The sequence below is a fragment of the Staurois parvus genome, unplaced genomic scaffold, assembly GCF_062004578.1.
Source record: "Staurois parvus isolate SC_StPar_1 unplaced genomic scaffold, SC_StPar_1.0 ptg000365l, whole genome shotgun sequence".
NCBI classification, from domain to species: domain Eukaryota; kingdom Metazoa; phylum Chordata; class Amphibia; order Anura; family Ranidae; genus Staurois; species Staurois parvus.
Window position 1 is genome coordinate 1,820,582 of NW_028318161.1, and position 17,539 is coordinate 1,838,120.

The 17,539-nt window shown below is 38.4% G+C and overlaps 1 protein-coding gene across 2 annotated transcripts in view; it reads left to right on the forward strand.

Annotated features, from left to right (window-relative positions):
• ARHGEF9 (Cdc42 guanine nucleotide exchange factor 9) overlaps window positions 1–17,322 on the forward strand; it is a 490,351-nt gene extending 473,029 nt beyond the window's left edge. Inside the window, exon 15 of one of the 2 annotated variants that reach the window (XM_089685190.1) lies at window positions 8,286–17,322. In XM_089685190.1, coding sequence (XP_089541316.1) covers window positions 8,286–8,473 — 188 coding nt within the window. In that variant the 3' untranslated portion in view covers window positions 8,474–17,322. The remainder of the gene's footprint in view (window positions 1–8,285) is intronic. The other variant, XM_089685191.1, reaches the window with a different exon arrangement.
• Window positions 17,323–17,539: the final 217 nt, after the last annotated feature.

Sequence of the window (17,539 nt, forward strand, 5' to 3'; positions counted from 1 at the left end):
ATATGCTGATCACAGATAGTCCATCCAAACACACACAGTAAAAGCTGACAGAGATAAACAGCTTACCTTGTTATGTATTCATGGTTGGTCTTTGTATTTATATGGAGTTGTCCTTTAAAGTGCATATAAACGCTAATAATAATTTTTCTAGTTTGCTCCCTTTTAGTCTGTTAAATATACTTTTAAAAACATTATTATACATTAAATTTTTCAAAGATTTTTTCAGGACTTTTTTTCTCAGAGAATAGGTGCTGAAACTCGCCCTTTCCGAGTCAGCCATTATCTGTGCCTTGTACCCATCTCCGAGCAAAATTCCTTGGTTCCACCTTCTGCCCACCTCCCAGGGCTACCCTTTTAGGTCTCATGCACACAGGGCATTTTTGCAACCACTTTTAGGGGCATCAGGCATTTTTTTATACAGCTTCCAAATGCCCCTCTATGTTATTCTATGTGTCCATGCACCCATAGACTCTTAGAAGCTTTTAGTGGCAAGGGCTTTTAGGAGCTGTAAAAAAACTCCACTGCCAGTGCGTCCACGAGCAGTAGTGCTTTGGCAGAAAAAACACTTGACGCGTGCACACGCAACTAAATGCACCTAAACGCATGTTAACACCCCTGGTGGTATTCTCGAGTGTAGCTCGGGGTAAAGTTTCAGCACCACAAGCGGTAACCCCGAGCTACACTCAGGAATACCCTGCAGCGCTGCTCTGGGATCTCTTCATCAGTTACCTTGTCTTGCGCTCCCGCGATGTCCCTCCTGCAGTGTCCCCTGCAATGTCCTCTGGTGGATGCCAGCATCTATCTTCTGGGTTCTGTTACCTGCGACGTCGGGACGTACGGGGACAGAACTGGCGGGTAATTTGAAAGTTGTAAAAGTGACATTCACTAAAATCACTAAAATCACATAGTAAAACATTACTGTATCAAACCATTTCACATACATTTTGTCCCTAGTGCTTTGTCCTGTGCCCTGCCTACATTTTTACTGTTCTTTCTGCCTGGAAACTGAGAAACGTACATGGCGTCCAAAAAGTGTCCCTTTAGGTCAAAAGCGGTTTTAGAGCAGCTAGAGAACAGCGATAGTAAATCAGAACCACTTGCAGAATCGAGTGATAATGATTCGTGGGGAAATTCGTCATCAGACACTGAAAACGATTTTGCAACTTTGCTCAGTGATGTGCGACCTTGGCGCTATATTTCAAATTTCAGTGTTTTTTGTTTGATTATATTATTTAATTACATTTATTATTATATTATTATTTTGTATGATTATTTAATAAATTATAATTTATGATTTTGTGTTTCAAATTTTAACATACCCGGGATGTTTACTAGTCTCTTGTTCGGACAGATTTCAGTGAGTTATTCCTAAAAATTACAGGCCTACAATAAAAAAAATACATATTCCATGCAAAAAAATGTACTGCTTTGAGCACAGAAATATGGACATAATCAGACCGCTAGGGAGGTTAACTCTAGGCACCTTTAGTGCTTGAGCATTAATTCATGTCACTGGCTAGAAAAAATTATTATTCTAGCCAATGAAATGACTTAACACCCAAGCACTTGACGCCTGTAAACACACCTAAACACTTGTAAAAAAAATTTTCACAAGCGTCAGGTGTTTTTTTTTCCAAAATGCTGCTGCCAAGAGAAGTAGCATTTTTAAAACATCCTGTGTGCAGGAGGCCTTAGAGTATACAGAACCAAGTATCATTTTGTAGTGCTAAGTAAATTGTATGGAAATTCTTAATGATAATAAGAGAAGCAGTTAAATAGATCTCCTGCAGCCAGCAACAATAGCCCCCCCCCCCCCAGTGACCATAGATCCCTCAACCACATGGATCACCTGCAATTAAATATACCCCCTTCCCCCAGCAACAATAGACCCCTGGCAGCAACAACGAATCTCCCTGCATCCAGCATCAATAAACACTCCAGCAGCCAGGAACAATAGATCCCCCTAAACAGTAGGTCTCTCCCAGTAACAATTGACCCCCCAGCAACATAAGACCCACCTCCAGCAACAATAGATCCCCCACCATCAACAGTAGACCCCTTCAAAAATATTCCCTGGCAGTAACAATAGACCTTCCTGCAAAAATAGATCCCCTTCATCAACAATATATCCCCCAGTAGCCAGCATCAATAGATCCTCCAGAACACCCCTAACCCCTTGCCATTATATACATTTAGTGCTGGAGGTGCGGGAACTGCATTTCCCCGCATTCACACTGAAAAAAAGCCCTGGACTTTTTATATCTATTTGACAAATACAAGATTTGCAACAAGAGCTGTTCATTCAGCCAGAAATCTTGTAAGCTTCCTGTGCACTCCCCCTCTGGACAGTTATCCGTTAGCATTTTTCCAGCTATCTGGGCTACAAAGCGCCTCTCCCTGTTGTGAATAAGAGAGGGAGCTGTTATGTAGTCCTAACACAGTGTTATGTAGTCCTCACACACTTTCTTCCTAAATTCTGTATTAATGGCAGGATTACCAAGTTAAAATAAAGGAAAAAAGTGTTAAAAAGGAAAACTCATGCAACTATTGCATCTAAGTTTTTGATATGCTTTAAGCACCTCTTAAGTGGGGTACACATTATGAGAAAATTGGAAGAACGATCATCCAATTTTCCACGAAGGTGTGCATCATGATGTAACTGACAGTGGTATTAACGTATTCTCGAACAACAAAGGCAAATGGTCTTTCTTGTGTATGATTTCTATGTTTGTTGCCACCTTCTTCCGAGTCATTTTTTGCTTCTGATAATGCACATTTTTTTCCATTCATTTATTTCTATACGGTTACTGTACACAGTATTGAGCGAAAGTTGGACACTGTGTTCACGTACAATAAAAATTTTCTAGCTTTCACATTAGTTTTTTTTTTTTGGTCTGAACAGTCAGAATCGGCTGTCGAAAGCACTGTGCTGACAATCAGATAATTGACTAATTGTCCCTCATACAGAATTTATCTTTTGATTTTCTTATAGTGTGTACTCAGCGTCAGACTGCTGAACAGTTATACCTCTCTTCCTTTTGCCCTTGAGTTCATAAATCAAGAACAGAAAAGATGTGATCATCTGCATACTCCTTTCTAATGCTAGATAGCAGTATTGCAAATGGAGAAGTCCATCGTAACGCATCTTATTTGCATTTGCTTAGCAGGTTTTCAGGTGCCACAATAAAGTACTGCATCCATTCTGGTGTGTAAAATAGATATTAATTCTTTACACATTTCAAGCTAAGAAAACATAATTAATTTCACATTCATAATTGCTCATTATTATGTTGCCTTTATGTCTCATTCCCAAATGATTTCTCCAATTTCTATGCTGCCCTCTGGTTATACCCAATGATAGAAGAAAAATCACATAATAAGTTAAAAAAAAGACTTTTTCTTAATAAAAGAACTATGTAATAAAACAACAGAAGATTTTTAAACACTTTAGTTTAACCCCTTAATGACAAAAGTCAAAGCAAATTTTAACACTTGGACACAGGTTTGCAACTTGGCATGTGGTAATAAAACTGTAGGTATATTTACAGTGAAAGACACAAATAAAACCCATAATATTTTTAAAATGTGCAATATGTTATTTTCTGTTAACGAGTGATATTTGCTGAAAGCCACACATCAAGACAGACCCCCTATAGTGAAGTAAATGGCAGTCTCAGCCTAAGCTTCCGTCAGGCCATGCACCCAATGCGGTTTGCTCCTCAGAACTTAATCGATCCACATGATTAAGCTCAGAGGGGTGGATTGAACCATGTTAGGGGCGTGGCCTGGCAGGAGCCCAGGCTGAGACTGCCATTAACTTCACTGTCTTGATGTGTGGCTTTTGAGACTTATCACCTGTCCACACTAACGTTTGGCGCTTACCCAGGTTGGTACTCCCAGCGGTGGACAAAGGACCAACCTTCCCTTATAGCCTAAGTGGCACACATCCCTTCTCTATTGGTTCGCTTGTTATTTTCTATTACTGACATTGTCTTTCATAGGGTAAATGTAGCATTCTCTAACATTTGATCCTAAGAGAAAATAGCCCTAAAAACATTCGACCAGAAGAGTAGAAAGCATATAACAATAGCCTGAGAACTTTTGACCAATTGAGAAAATTGTGTAAGGCTTTGTAGCACATTAACTTTCTGGTGTATACTGGACCTCTTGATTTTTAAGAAATAAACTCTGCAGATTTCCTATGGGCTTCAGAACGGACTTTCTTGAGTGTCAAGTGGATGGGGCTGACAGGAGCTCAGCTGGGAGACCAACATCTGCTACATGATGATGACATCCAGGAGGTTGACCTAAGCTTATTTGTTTGGTGAAGCAGTTGAGAAAAAAAGCCTAAAACATTAGGATAATAACCTTCAACCAGAAGAGAAAATAATAATATGAGGGAGGCTTTTGTACTTATTTGAGAGTGAAGAAAACATACGCTGGTAAAAACAGAACAGTAGTTGTTTAGATTCCATAGGGTAAAAATGCAGAACTGTAGGATAAACTATAATATAAAAGTAGCAGCACTTAACTCCAGATAAAACTAGTGCACTATCAGGCATCAGTGCAGTAAGTATAGGCTCTCTACATTTACCAATCAAACTTTGCAAGAATATCCAAAGATAGGTAATGAGCGAATAATAACCAAAATTAAACTGACTACAGTATTTGATGAGGGTCAAGTTGTGGCGGGCCAAAAGTGAATGTCGGGTTGCTGGGCATCTGCCTCACTACCCTTGGCCAGGAACTAAAAGCAAAGGACTGGGGATGTTGGCTGACACCATTGACCAAATCTGATCATACAAATATAGTATGTTGAATAGACACACCTATATATATACTCTCTAGTCTCTTACATACAAAGCATGTAGACCTCCTTAAACTTTGTCTAAAGTTAAAACTATGTTTTTAGTTTTGAAAAGAGTGATGAGCGGTTAGAAATCTTGTCAGGTTTTTATTGAGATATAAAGAAATCCACCAGTTCTGTTTAATTTGTGGAATAAGCCTGTGTTCATGGTAATTGCTGTGCAACAACAGATTCAAAATTGCATTATGTGTTTATGTTTACTTTCCAGCATTTCAACTATTCACCCTGGCATTTGGCCATTTTAGATATGTCTGCATCTGAGGAAATTGCTGATTCTTTCCGTGATGAATGTATAACATTGTGGTTCTTTTTTATTTTCATAATAAGCTTGTTGCAAACAGTAACAAGATATATTTTTCAAGATTCTTGCAATAAATGTATCAATAACAACAGAAGCCATTTTCTTTGAAAGTTAAATGCACTTTGATATTTCCACTGTTGGATACATAGGAATTGAAATGCTCCATTTCTGAAACTCCCACAATGAAGTTTTGCTACATGGAGGTGTATATATATATATATATCAGTATAGCATCAAGTCAATTAAACTCCTGGGATATTGATCCAGTCAGTTAAGTAGCAGAGGGGGTTGTTAATCAGTTTTAGCGCTTTGGTGTTAATGAAATAATGACAGGTGCACTAGATGGACAACAATGAGATGATCCCCAAAGCAGGAATGGTTGTACAGGTGGAGGCCACTGTCTTTTTTTTCCTTACTCATCTTTTCTGACCGTTTTTCACTAGTTTTGCATTTGGCTAGGGTCAGTGTCACTACTGGTAGCATGAAACAATACCTGGACCCTACAAAAGTTGCACAGGCAGTCCAACTCCTCCATGATGGCACATCAATACGTACCATTGCCAGAAGGTTTGGTGTGTCTCCCATCACAGTCTCAAGAGCATGGAGGAGACAGGCAGTTACTCTAGGAGAGCTGGACAGGGCTATAGAAGGTCCTTAACCCATCAGCAGGACTGGTATCTGCTCCTTTGTGCAAGGAGAAACAGGAAGAGCACTGCCAGAGCACTACAAAATGACCTCCAGTCACTGGTGTGAATGTCTTTGACCAAACAATCAGAAACAGACTTCATGAGGTTTGCCTGAGGGCCCGACATCCTCTAGTGGGTCCTGTGCTCACTGCCTGGTACCATAGAGCTCGATTGGCATTTGCCATTGAACACTAGAATTGGCAGGTCCACCACTAGTGCCCTGTGCTTTTCACAGATGAGGGAAGGTTCACCCTGAGCACATGTAACAGATGTGAAAAGGTCTGGAGAAGACATGGAGAATGTTATGCTGCCTGTAACATCGTTCAGCTAGACAATGGCACCCTGACTACCAATAGGTATCAGGATGAAATCCTTGGACCCATTGTTAGACCCTACTCTGGTGCTGTGGGTCCTGGGTTCCTCCTGGTGCATGACAATGCTCAGCCTCATGTGGCAAGAATATGCAGGCAGCTCCTGAAGGATGAAGAAATTGATACCATTGAATGGCCTCCATGCTCGCCTGACCTAAGTTCAATAGAACACCTCTGGAATATCATGTTTCGGTCCATCCGACGACACTAGGAGTTCAGTGATGCCCTAGTCCAGATCTGGGAGGAAATACCCCAGGACACCATCCGTCATCTCACATACAAGCACATGGGGGCCATACAAACTACTGAGTACCATTTTGAGTTGCTGCAATGAAATTTCAGCAAAATGGACTAGCCTGCTGCATCATTTTTCACTTTGATTTTTGTGGTGGTTTGAATTCAGTCCTCTGTAGGTTGATAATTTTCATTCCCATCAAATGATGGGGTATCCTTACGTTCCTAACACATTACTCAGTCCATATCAGTATAGATATCCAGCATGATAATTTTTCCCATTGAGATCTGAAGTGTTTTCAAAGTGTTCCCTTATTTTTTAGAGCAGGATATATATATATATATATATATATATATATATATATAATTTTTGAAATATGTGAATATATGTGGGTTGTTAGGTAATAATTTTTATATGTATGGGTAAGAACTGTATTTTTATGGGGGTAGTTTGATGTTTTTGATTGGCTTATGTACATGTAATAGAGCTTTGTAATGTTTTTTTTACAGAGTTATTACTATATTGTCTATAGGTTTTTATTGCCCTCTGAGTTACTGTTAGGCTACGTTCACACTAGCTTTGTTTTCAGAAAGGCGTTTGGGAAGTGTTTTTACCGCTTCCCAAACACCTCAGACAATTTTGCCCATTGCAGCACATGGTGCTGTGCTAACAGGAGCGGTAGCATCGCAGCGCGTCGTGGTGCGGCAAAATGGACGAGTCAGGAGGCGTTGAAGCCTCTTATTCTAGTCTATGGTGCCGCTCTGCAAACGCCCAGCTGGCATTTGCGGTGCGGTTGCGACGCGTTTGCGGGGCGTTTGTGGAGCGGTAACACCATCCAAACTTTATTATAGGCGTTTGTGGGGCATTTTTAACGCTTGTGGGGCAAACACCTAGCAACCGCCGCTGAACTGTGCATGTGGCGTTTGCGGAGCGTTTGCCAAGCGTTAGAAAATGCTCCGCAAACGCCGGACCAACGCTTGCCAAACGCTATAGGGGCGTTTGGCAAGAGACGGTAAAACAGTCAAGTGTGAACGAGCCCTTAGTAATATTAACTTTGTGTATTTATCATAGTGGCCATTGTCACTTGAACTGGAAGTAAGAGAAAATCCAAAATTCTGGGTTAATAACATGAGTAGAGGAGACTTCCAATGGGGACACTTCTTTCTGTGTCAGCTCTCCAAGAATGTATGTTTATTACTTTGGAGAATTTTCCTCTCACTTTTGTTGTGTCTAAAGGACAGAAGGCAAAGAGAGATCTCCCCAAAGGAACGTAGGTGGCAAAAAAAACCTGCCAGGGTTTTTACCATACACTACTCTGGCCAAGGCAACAAATATTTTTGCCTTAATTAATGGAAAATTTCTAAATCATTGTGAATAAATTTTGATGACAGAAGTAAAAAAATGAAAATGTTAATGAAACACAGTCCTTTTTATCTTTTTCTGCCCATAAGTACATTCCTAAATCTAGACCTAGAGGGTTTTTTTATTTACGTTTTTTTTTTATAGCTCGTTGTGCCCTTATTAGAGAGATATTCCCTCAAGTCTCATTTAGGATGCAGGGAGCAAATGCAAAAAAAAGGGAGGGGAAATTTCTGCAACAGGCACATGGCCAAAAAAGGCAGGCAGAGCTTCATTCTCCATTCTATGCAAAACAACAAAAAAAACAAAATTTTCCTGAAGTTTGGAGTTAATGTGATGAGTCAATAGTCTAATTGGACAGTTCAAACAACTAGTCTTTATTTTGCATGAGTTTATAGCATATTTAAAATTTGCTTTTGCTTCTTTCTAAAAATGTTTAATATCTGACTGTGTCTTTTTCTTCCAGCTGGTGTCAGCTGCCCTCGCTCAGTACCTCCAGCATACCCGCCGCCTCAGGAGCCAGGGGCCATCCAAGGACAGTATATGGTGACCGACGGCATTTCACAACCACAAGTTTTTGAGTTCACTGAACCTAGGAGAAGTCAATCCCCATTCTGGCAAAACTTCAGCAGGTTGACGCCTTTCAAAAAATAATACAGAAATTTAAATATATAAATATATATTGAGAAAGGAGTATTAAAATTAGAAAAAAAGAAATTATATTTATAGATGGACCTTTTTTCGGAGAAGCACTGTTGCAATTATTCTTTGAAAGGACCAAAAAAAAGAAAAAAACTAGAAAACTAACTAAAAACAAAAACTTTTTACTCCTTAAAATATTTCATTTTATTTCCCCCCCGTCGGACATCAGGAACTGCTCTGCTTTGAAAAGCTCCATGAACCATTTTCTCTCTCTGTAGAGTTTCCTTCACAATCAGAAGACTTTTACTGTTTCTCTTCTCAGACTCTGGGACCTTCCTCGCTTTCCATGTTAGTGACCACTCACGTTTTTTGAGTCGCCTGGTTTCCAGTGGAAATTGCACATTTTGTTTAAAAGAACATTCTCTCTGATTCAGGAGGGAAACATGGTGGTAAAAGGAAAGCACTCAAACAAAACCTACAAGCTGCTTTCATTTCACAATATCCATCAACCTACATTCCCATGCCTGCAGGTCCAGTGGGACTGCCAAAGAGCCGCTAGTCCCCCTGGTGCTGAAAAGTTTGCCCGTGCCTCATTTTCATTCATTCCTCTAGAGCAACTATTTTGAAAGTGGTCACATTCTCAACAAAGCACTGCTGCACAAGAAATGGCAGGGGAAGCTTATAGAATTCATAGGCTAAGTAAAAGTTGTGTTAAGCTCGATGAACAGTGTTTGGAAATGGGACAGAGGGATAGCACCCTACACTAGTTATTAAATACTCTTATCGTTTGAATCTCTGTTTGTTCACAGGGTATGATGAAGCAGAAAAAGTAGAAATTTAGCTTCTTGCTCACCTGGTGATTCTCCACTATTGTAGCTGTAGCAGAGCTTTGTAATTCCCAGTGAGTCTGCTAGCTACTGTGCAGTCCCTCTATTGCTTTAACTATTCCGTAAATGTTCTTGGATAAGGATAAAACATGGCTTGTTACACTTCTATCACATTGTGATATTTATTTCCTGTTCTTCCCAAAGAGTATGGTTTTAATTGTTTTGTCTTTTTTGGTTAGTGAATGCTGTCACTCCAGTTGCTGAGTGAAGAAATCAGCAGCAACTTTTATTTTTTTGCTGCCAGTCACTGTTATTTTTATTTGGGGTCACTGTGAGCTTCGTAACTAAAAGAACATGTGAAATGAGTCAGATCTGCTGCTTGATATCCTTACACATTTGGTGATTGTTCAATGCTGCATCCTCATTTCTGCCTGAAGCCATGCTTGCTTGGGAGAGCCAGTGGTTAGTGCTATACTTCCTTGTCCAAATGGCAATAATGTCTATGGTGTAAAATCCCTAAGGCTTCACATGTGCTCAGCAGAACACTTTAGCCTAAAGGGCAGCAGCTCGCTAAAATAACTGCTTACAGTCCTGGTGCTGGCTTGAGGTTTAAATATGTTGTAACAAGTATTACATATTCTCTTTGCATCTAAATGCAAGTCATTGGGTTTCCTTGTACATTGCCATTTACAAGTATTTTAGCTTTTCCATGTTCCCTGCCCTTTAACCTCTCTTTCTTTATTTAAGAATCATTCCTTCTACCCATATCACACTCTTCCTTCCTATGGTAACTGCATTATTTAAGTGTAAATATATGAACACTTTAGGTCTCCTTTTGTATAATCCCTCTGCACCATTCCCGTTCTGCTTTCTCTCATATTTAGTATTCAGTGTAGTGCCTCTTTCCATGCTGCAGACGATGTAGGCTCATTCATTTAAATGGGTCTGCTTTCCCCCAGAGTAAAGAGGAAGATGGTGTCAGAGCTTATTAAACAGTTGCCTTTGTTTCATCTCTCACATTGCTTTCCCAAGGTGCTCCCATCATTTTGTTTGTAGAGTCTGGCTGGTTTTTACATTCACCCATCGTCTTGCTACACTTCATAATTTCCTACAACACTTTGATGATTGAGTCTAGTCTGCTAGCACACTACTGCCAGCTGTACCCACCTCTCACTGTGCTGAATGATACTGTGTCAGGTGCCTTGGGACTGGCAGTTTATGGACCACCAGCAGGAATTAGAAGCTTAACTCACAAGATTTGAAGGTGCATCCACTCTTACTGTTCGTTAAATGATGTCAGTCTTTGTAGCTAATAACTTTGTGTTATATTTTTACCATTATGATTAATGCATACTTGTGAGTTTATTTGACAACGTAAAGAGCAACATAAAAAGGGCAATAACCCATAAAAATGTACAAACAATCAGCGTGAAATAGAAAAAAGATAAACGTGATTGGTTGCAGTGGGTTACTGCACTTTAAACATCAGCATTGCTCCTTGCACTGCCTTACTAAATAAGTCCATTGGAATTTCTTCACATGATTTAAATACACGACATATCAATGAGAGAAGAAGAAGCTTCTTATGGCACGAGCTGCATGTCTACAAGCTGCATCCTATTACCTAAAAAAGATGTTTTCTGGATTGAAGAGATCAATGTAATAAGTAACTTACTGTAAGCGATTTCAGTGCATAAGAACACACACACAACAATAGGTGCACTGATATCTACTCATTGGTGTATTACACCTAATGAACTTGTGACAATCATATGAACAGAATGAACAATGAATGTAATGTGGCTATAGCCAGCAGAGGGAACTACACTGTAGTATTTACATTTCAAAAACTACAGTGGTAAGCTTGTATCATATTCCTTTTTCAGGGAATAACAACAAATGTTTTTTGTCCAGATAGAGCACAACTAATTTAAAAAAATGTTTATTTTTTAATCCTTGTCAATTTAACATTGCGGTATATCAACTATATACTGAGACAGAATCAAATTATAATTCAACATCTGTTGAAACTGTTGAAATTGGGAGCATGAAGGTTGCAGTGCTGAGGCTGCATTCATTGCGATAAAATAAAATTATAGGCCATGTGCAATTCTTCTTGAAACTGTGCCTCTCTTTATGTACAAAGTTTATGTTTATGCCCTACTTCTCAATACCTGGAAGCTATGTAAAGCCTTTATAACTTGATTGCGCAATAAGATCAGTAAATCTTTTGTAAATGGATGTTAACAGGTTGAGCTGTTCTAGTGTGCCGTAAGAATGAATGCACCTTCCTGGTAGCAACACTTAGCTTTCATGGAAATATGCATATCTGGACTTTCTACCTCCTTGGGTTTCTCTGTCTGGTGTTAGATTCAGAGTACGCGGATGTATACACACAAATGTTTTACATTTTAGGACCAGTTCTAAATCAAATGTTATACTTGGGCAGGGATGTTAACCTGTTATATTTATTTATTTATTTCTCTTCCTCTAGTTGGCCATTTAAATACTGCTAAATCTAGAGTATAGAAAAGGCCACAGCTATAAAGTTTTTTTTCTGTTTGATTTATGCATTAAAGCATTAAAGCCTAACTACAACCAAAGGTATTTTTTTAGTTTGGAAAGAGTTGTGACCTCTGCTGGGGTTTTATTGCTGTTTGTGAAAACACTAGTGAGAATATGCTCATTTCCTGTCTCAGTGAACCCAGAAGAGAAATTATAGAAACAGGGGTTAGCAGGGCAGAAAAACATGGGCAGCAATAAAAGCCAGAAAAAAAGGTTCTAACCTTTCCCTGTTCTAACAAAATAAAATTGTTTTTGCTGCTGTCTCTATATCTCCTAGAGATATTTTCTATCATTTCCTGTTCTTCTGACTGCCAGGTCAGGAAGTTGGCAAAAATCTCCCCAGTGGGGGCACACAAAACAATTTAAACCTGACCTGAGGTTCTAACCCTCGGTCACTCTATCCAAAACTAAAAACAAAAGATTTAGGAAATGACTAGAAGTAGAAGGTTTAATTGGGTTAATTTGGGGTTTCAGAATTCCTTTAAGGCAATAACATGTTCTTAGTTTAGATTTGTATAATTTGCTTTATTTCTCGCAAAATGGGATCAGCTCAGCAAGTTTCTATAGTTTGACTTTGAGGATGGGGAAAAAGGATCCACTTCAAAAACTACTGTGTTCAGCTTTTTCTCTTGTGGATAGTGCTACTGAAAATGATGTTGAGGTGTAATGATAAAAAGTAATACAGTGCTTTCAGTGAAGCATAAATAATTAATGAAAGAAGACAAGATCTAGTGTGTAAAATCCTTTACTGCTTTGGGCAGAAGTTACATAGCAACGCATGATCATACATTTCATAAGCACAGACAAGAGGAGTGCCAGAATGTGATGTTGTTGTGCAGTAGAGATTGATCCCCTAACTATGTAACTTCTACTATGTAAAGGAGGCTTGTAAGGATTTTGCATGCTAGTGATCGGCCTTTTATTTCACTTCTCTGTTATATGGATTCTTCTCCTTAAAGCTTAGGTTACAAAGGGATACAAGAACCCGTGTTGTGAGAATGTTGGGTTTTCACCTCAGAATTGGAGTACAGAATCTTGATTGAAGATCAATTAGGTTTCTTTCATATGACATCACGCTTATATATATGTGCTGGGTAACACAATCTTTTTGTTAAGACCTTACGCATTATAGCAGTAACATATTTGCTTACCTTGGACTGTTCCTAAGATGATTGCCAACTTTTAATAATTGTGTCTCTTGAGTATTTTATTAATGATTTACTGGTTGCGATGGAAAACAGCTATTTGAACCTGACTATCCAGCCTATCTTCCTACCTATATTATATCCCTGGTAAACATGTAAAATTGTTTCTGAAAAGGCTGGGCTGATATGTTCTGCCTATTTTACCAACCTTTAGCAAACAGCTTTATTATCTAAGTCTTATTTCTTTACTTTAGACAATAAACAAACTGCAACATGTTTTTGTGGATAAATTGCAATACCCACAAGTACAAAACTGGTCTAGTATCTCCATAAACTGTCTCATGATGGCCCTGATTTTGCACATTACGAGCAGCTTAATGAAATGTGCAATCTGTTAGTATAGCGACAGAGGACTATTACATTTTTGCTTTGCTAGAGTGTAGTGCAGTTTGTCCTAAGCAATCATTCCAAAGGTTAAGTGTGTAAACTGTACCCAGGATAGTAGTGCATTGTTCAAGCAATCTACAAGGATCTGCGTCACTGCAGTGCTTCACCCTATGTGCTGCTACAAAAACATCTCTTTTCAAAGTCAGGATACTCCGCCATTAGTGTACAGTAGCCTTTATACACAATAAGTCATAGATCTGTGCCATACTGTATAAAATTGTACCTTCTTATGTCTAAACTATTTATAAAAATGCAGAGAAGCCATTGTTTCAATGTGCCAAAACAGTGTTGTGCCACATATTACTGATACAGGGAAACATTGGGGGTTGAGCCCCTAGTACTCAGCTACATTTGGATTATTTGTACTTTGAAATGATCCCTCAAGAATCCATGACAAACAGCTCATTTTAATTGCATTAAAGATACAGAAAACTGCACCAGGGTTAAATAATGTTATTGTACAGCATGATAATTAAGCAGGGTGTTTATCAAAACTTGGTGCTATTTTTAACTGTTAGTTCACATTATCACTAGTAAACCACTGAATCACCCGCCATTTGCTTCTGAGTTTACTATGACTCGTTATTCACAAATACTAATATTGTTAAACTCTGTGTGAGTCTTAAATACCGATAGAGCAGATGATGGTAACCTGTGGCTGTAGAGCTACATTTTCTGGCTGGCAAAGGATCATGGAACTTATAGTTTCAAAATTGCTTATGAGGCAGCAGATATTTAGAGCTAGTATAAAGATACTGTGCAATTTGTTCAGTCAACCATTGAACAAGTTGGTTTTGTAACGTATACCTGGCATTGCATAAAAAAAAAAAAAAAAACACCCTAAAAAATGGCCTTAGAGTGGCAGCATCATGTGCCAGTACATTTCACTGGCTTTCTAAACATTGGCTTCAGCTGTCCCGAAAGACCCTAACCTTGGGGCATGTACAGTAGGTAATTGCTAACTTTTTCACTAAGTGAAAGATGAGCCAACGCATGAACTTTGGTGTCCTAAGTGATATGATGAAGATGTGCCTCAGCTCCTAATTGAAGTTTTTTGTTGTTGTTAGGAATGAGCCTTAGAGTTGGGTGCTCATGGGGTCTACAGGGAGCAATAGCTTCTGGTGGTGCCTGCGTTCACAATGTGAGGTTGGTTTAAAAAGGTTGATATAAAGCAAAACAATACAAAAGGAAACCAATCACTGTTACAGGAAATTGAATGCATTCGTGTGAACATTTTCTTTTGTACCATTTATGACAGTAGCTTGTTAGTGCAACTTGTCATCTAGTATGGAGAAGACTCTGCAGGAATTCTTTGCAGTTCATTTGGAGTGTTCAGTTATTCACTTGATGTGATCACTAAGTTACAGAGTATGGTGTGCACACACATTATGCCATCATTTTATTTAGTGTTCTGTACATCCTTTTATCTAATATACAGTACAAGAACCACACTTAGATTATCCTTTATGTGACTTTCAAAAATCCTATACTGCATTTTTGTGTAAAGTCTGACTTCAGTAATTCAGGTCTTATGTAACTTGAAAAGTATCTGTATTGAGATCCCTTTTAACAATCATGTAGCTGTTAAACAATTGTTTGATTAACATGTGTTAGGATATATGGACCCTTCCATTTCTCCTGACTAAAAACACTATCATGCCCTAGCACTATTGCACCCGATCCTTTATTTAAATGTGCATTTTGTGGGACATGCAAATATTTAATTAAAATCATTGCACTTCATGCCATAGCAGTCATAATTTGCTATGAATATTGGTTTATTCCAGAGGTTCTACCTAGGAGTTGTGTTTTGGGTTACCGCAGTTATAGAATATAATGTACCTTTTTTTGGGTTCTGAATCTTTTTGGGATGCAAAGCATTGGCTCGTTGACTTGTCATGATCATACTTTGACATTAGCAGTCCCTCCATACAAAGGTTATGGGTCCTTGCACCACAAAATGACTTCCCTCACTATTCATGGGTGAACAGTAGACCATAAGTTTTTCAGCAGCCAGTAAATGTACCTAGGATTGAATTAGTAGGTAATTAGCGTGCATAAATTATAGTGCTGACATTGAGGAGGCACATAGGTGGTGGGTATAATAACACTGCAGCATAACTTACTAACCACTAGTGAAAAGTATAAAATAAATCCTGCACAAGTAAATGAAAACACTTTATTCATCTGTGTGCCATGAGAACTTCCCATATGGACTCTACTCACCTGTCGCTGCCTCATCATTGCATAGTCTTTAATCCATGCAAAGACTTATTCTACCAGTGCCAAAGCCTTCTAGATGCCTCTCTCCTCTCCACTGATTCCCTGGGGATGCTCAATGGCTGCCACCAGTTGCTTATTTACCAACTTTCCTAAAAGCAAAAGAACAATCTTTCTCAGAGTCCCATCTACTGGTGTAGTAATGCCTTGCTGGAGATATTAACAGATGGCCTTCAAGGAGGGCTTTTTGCCTCCAACAGTCTAAATCATGAAGAATCTTAAGGTCAAGGCAACCTACCCATTCTAAAACCTTTCTAGTATTAATTTCATCATGTCTACAAACTTTCACAATGCGTATAGACTAATAAAGACATCATGCATAAAGCTTCTGAAGTAAAACAATATACATCAGCTAAATCTTTCTACCATGCAAACAACCACATGCGTAATTGATAACTATGTCAGCCATTTTGTGTTTTCCATGGCCCACATTCAAGATGTCTCCTTCAAACTTCACAGTCCATATCTTCATGTAGGCAGCACAGACCATATCTTTATAACTGAATGTGAGAGAGGTAAAGCAGAGTATGTGTAAAAAATAGAGCCTGCAATGGAGCAAAGCTTATTTTTGTAAGAATGGTTGCACCTTTTGATGACTGGCTCTTGTATATAAGAAATCCCAAATCATATGTTATGTTGCAAACCATTGCGGATACAAGCAACCTTTTGTAAATATAATGCTTACATATAATATAACACAGAAAAGAGTTTTATTTCAGCTACATCCTCTGTATTATTGAATCTTGTACTTGTGTTTCTCATTATTTTATCTTTTTACATGTCTCTGTTTATTAATGCTTGTTTATATTATTTGCAGTTACATTTCAGGGAACTTATTATAATCTCTCATAGCTACAATAAGTTCTGCATGATACCACACTTGAGTTTACTTTTTGTTTCATTGCACAAAACGAAACACAGGTGGAAATGTACATGGATCTATATCATTGTGACTTTTTCAGTGCACAGGAAAAAAAAAGTTGGTCTGCACTTCTTGTTCTAAGCCAAAAAAATCCTTGACTTTACTTCTCGGGTTTAATTCAAGTCAGAACAAAGAGGTCTGTTATTTAGCTACTGTTTCCAAATGTTTTGTCTCATCAGTTCTGTTATAAAGGGTTTGGCACTGTCAAACAAGTGTAAAAGTTTTATGTAAAGGAAAACTAAAAAAAAAAAAAAAAGTGTCAGAAAACACTGAGCCTTATGAGAAAAAAAATATTTATGGAGAAATAAAAAAATGGAAAAGGCATTTTTAAAGTATTTTTAAATATTTTATTTATGTAAACAAAAAAGAAATTAAACGTGTTGGATCTTACTGCTATACAAAGAATATGTGCATCCTAAAATGTTTTTTTAAATGTCACTAATAGCCCAGCTTCAATGCCTAGGCATCTGTTTTGTACAAAATAAACTGTTGTTCATCTGTTATGTACCTCAAGACGATTAGAAATATTGTCTGTCACGTATCCTTCTGGCCTGTGGGTGAAGGTTGGAAATCCTTCTCAGGTGACACAACAATCATCATTTGTGCTGCTGGAGCAAATACTATGTGTGCATTGTGTGAATAAAAAGAGAACCTGTCATCTGCACAGTGCAAGTAGCCATGGTCCAGACTGAACCAAATGTTTGGTATGACAATGCCATTTAATAATACTTCACCAAAGATAAGTCACATCACTAAGAATGGAATTGTCAGGGATATTTCACTTTAGATGTCCTATCTTGATGAAGAAGACTTGTGTTTATCAAAAGCTGATTTCCAATGTAGAGGTGTGCTTTAAATCAGGGGCATCACTGCGATTGACCAATGAAATCTC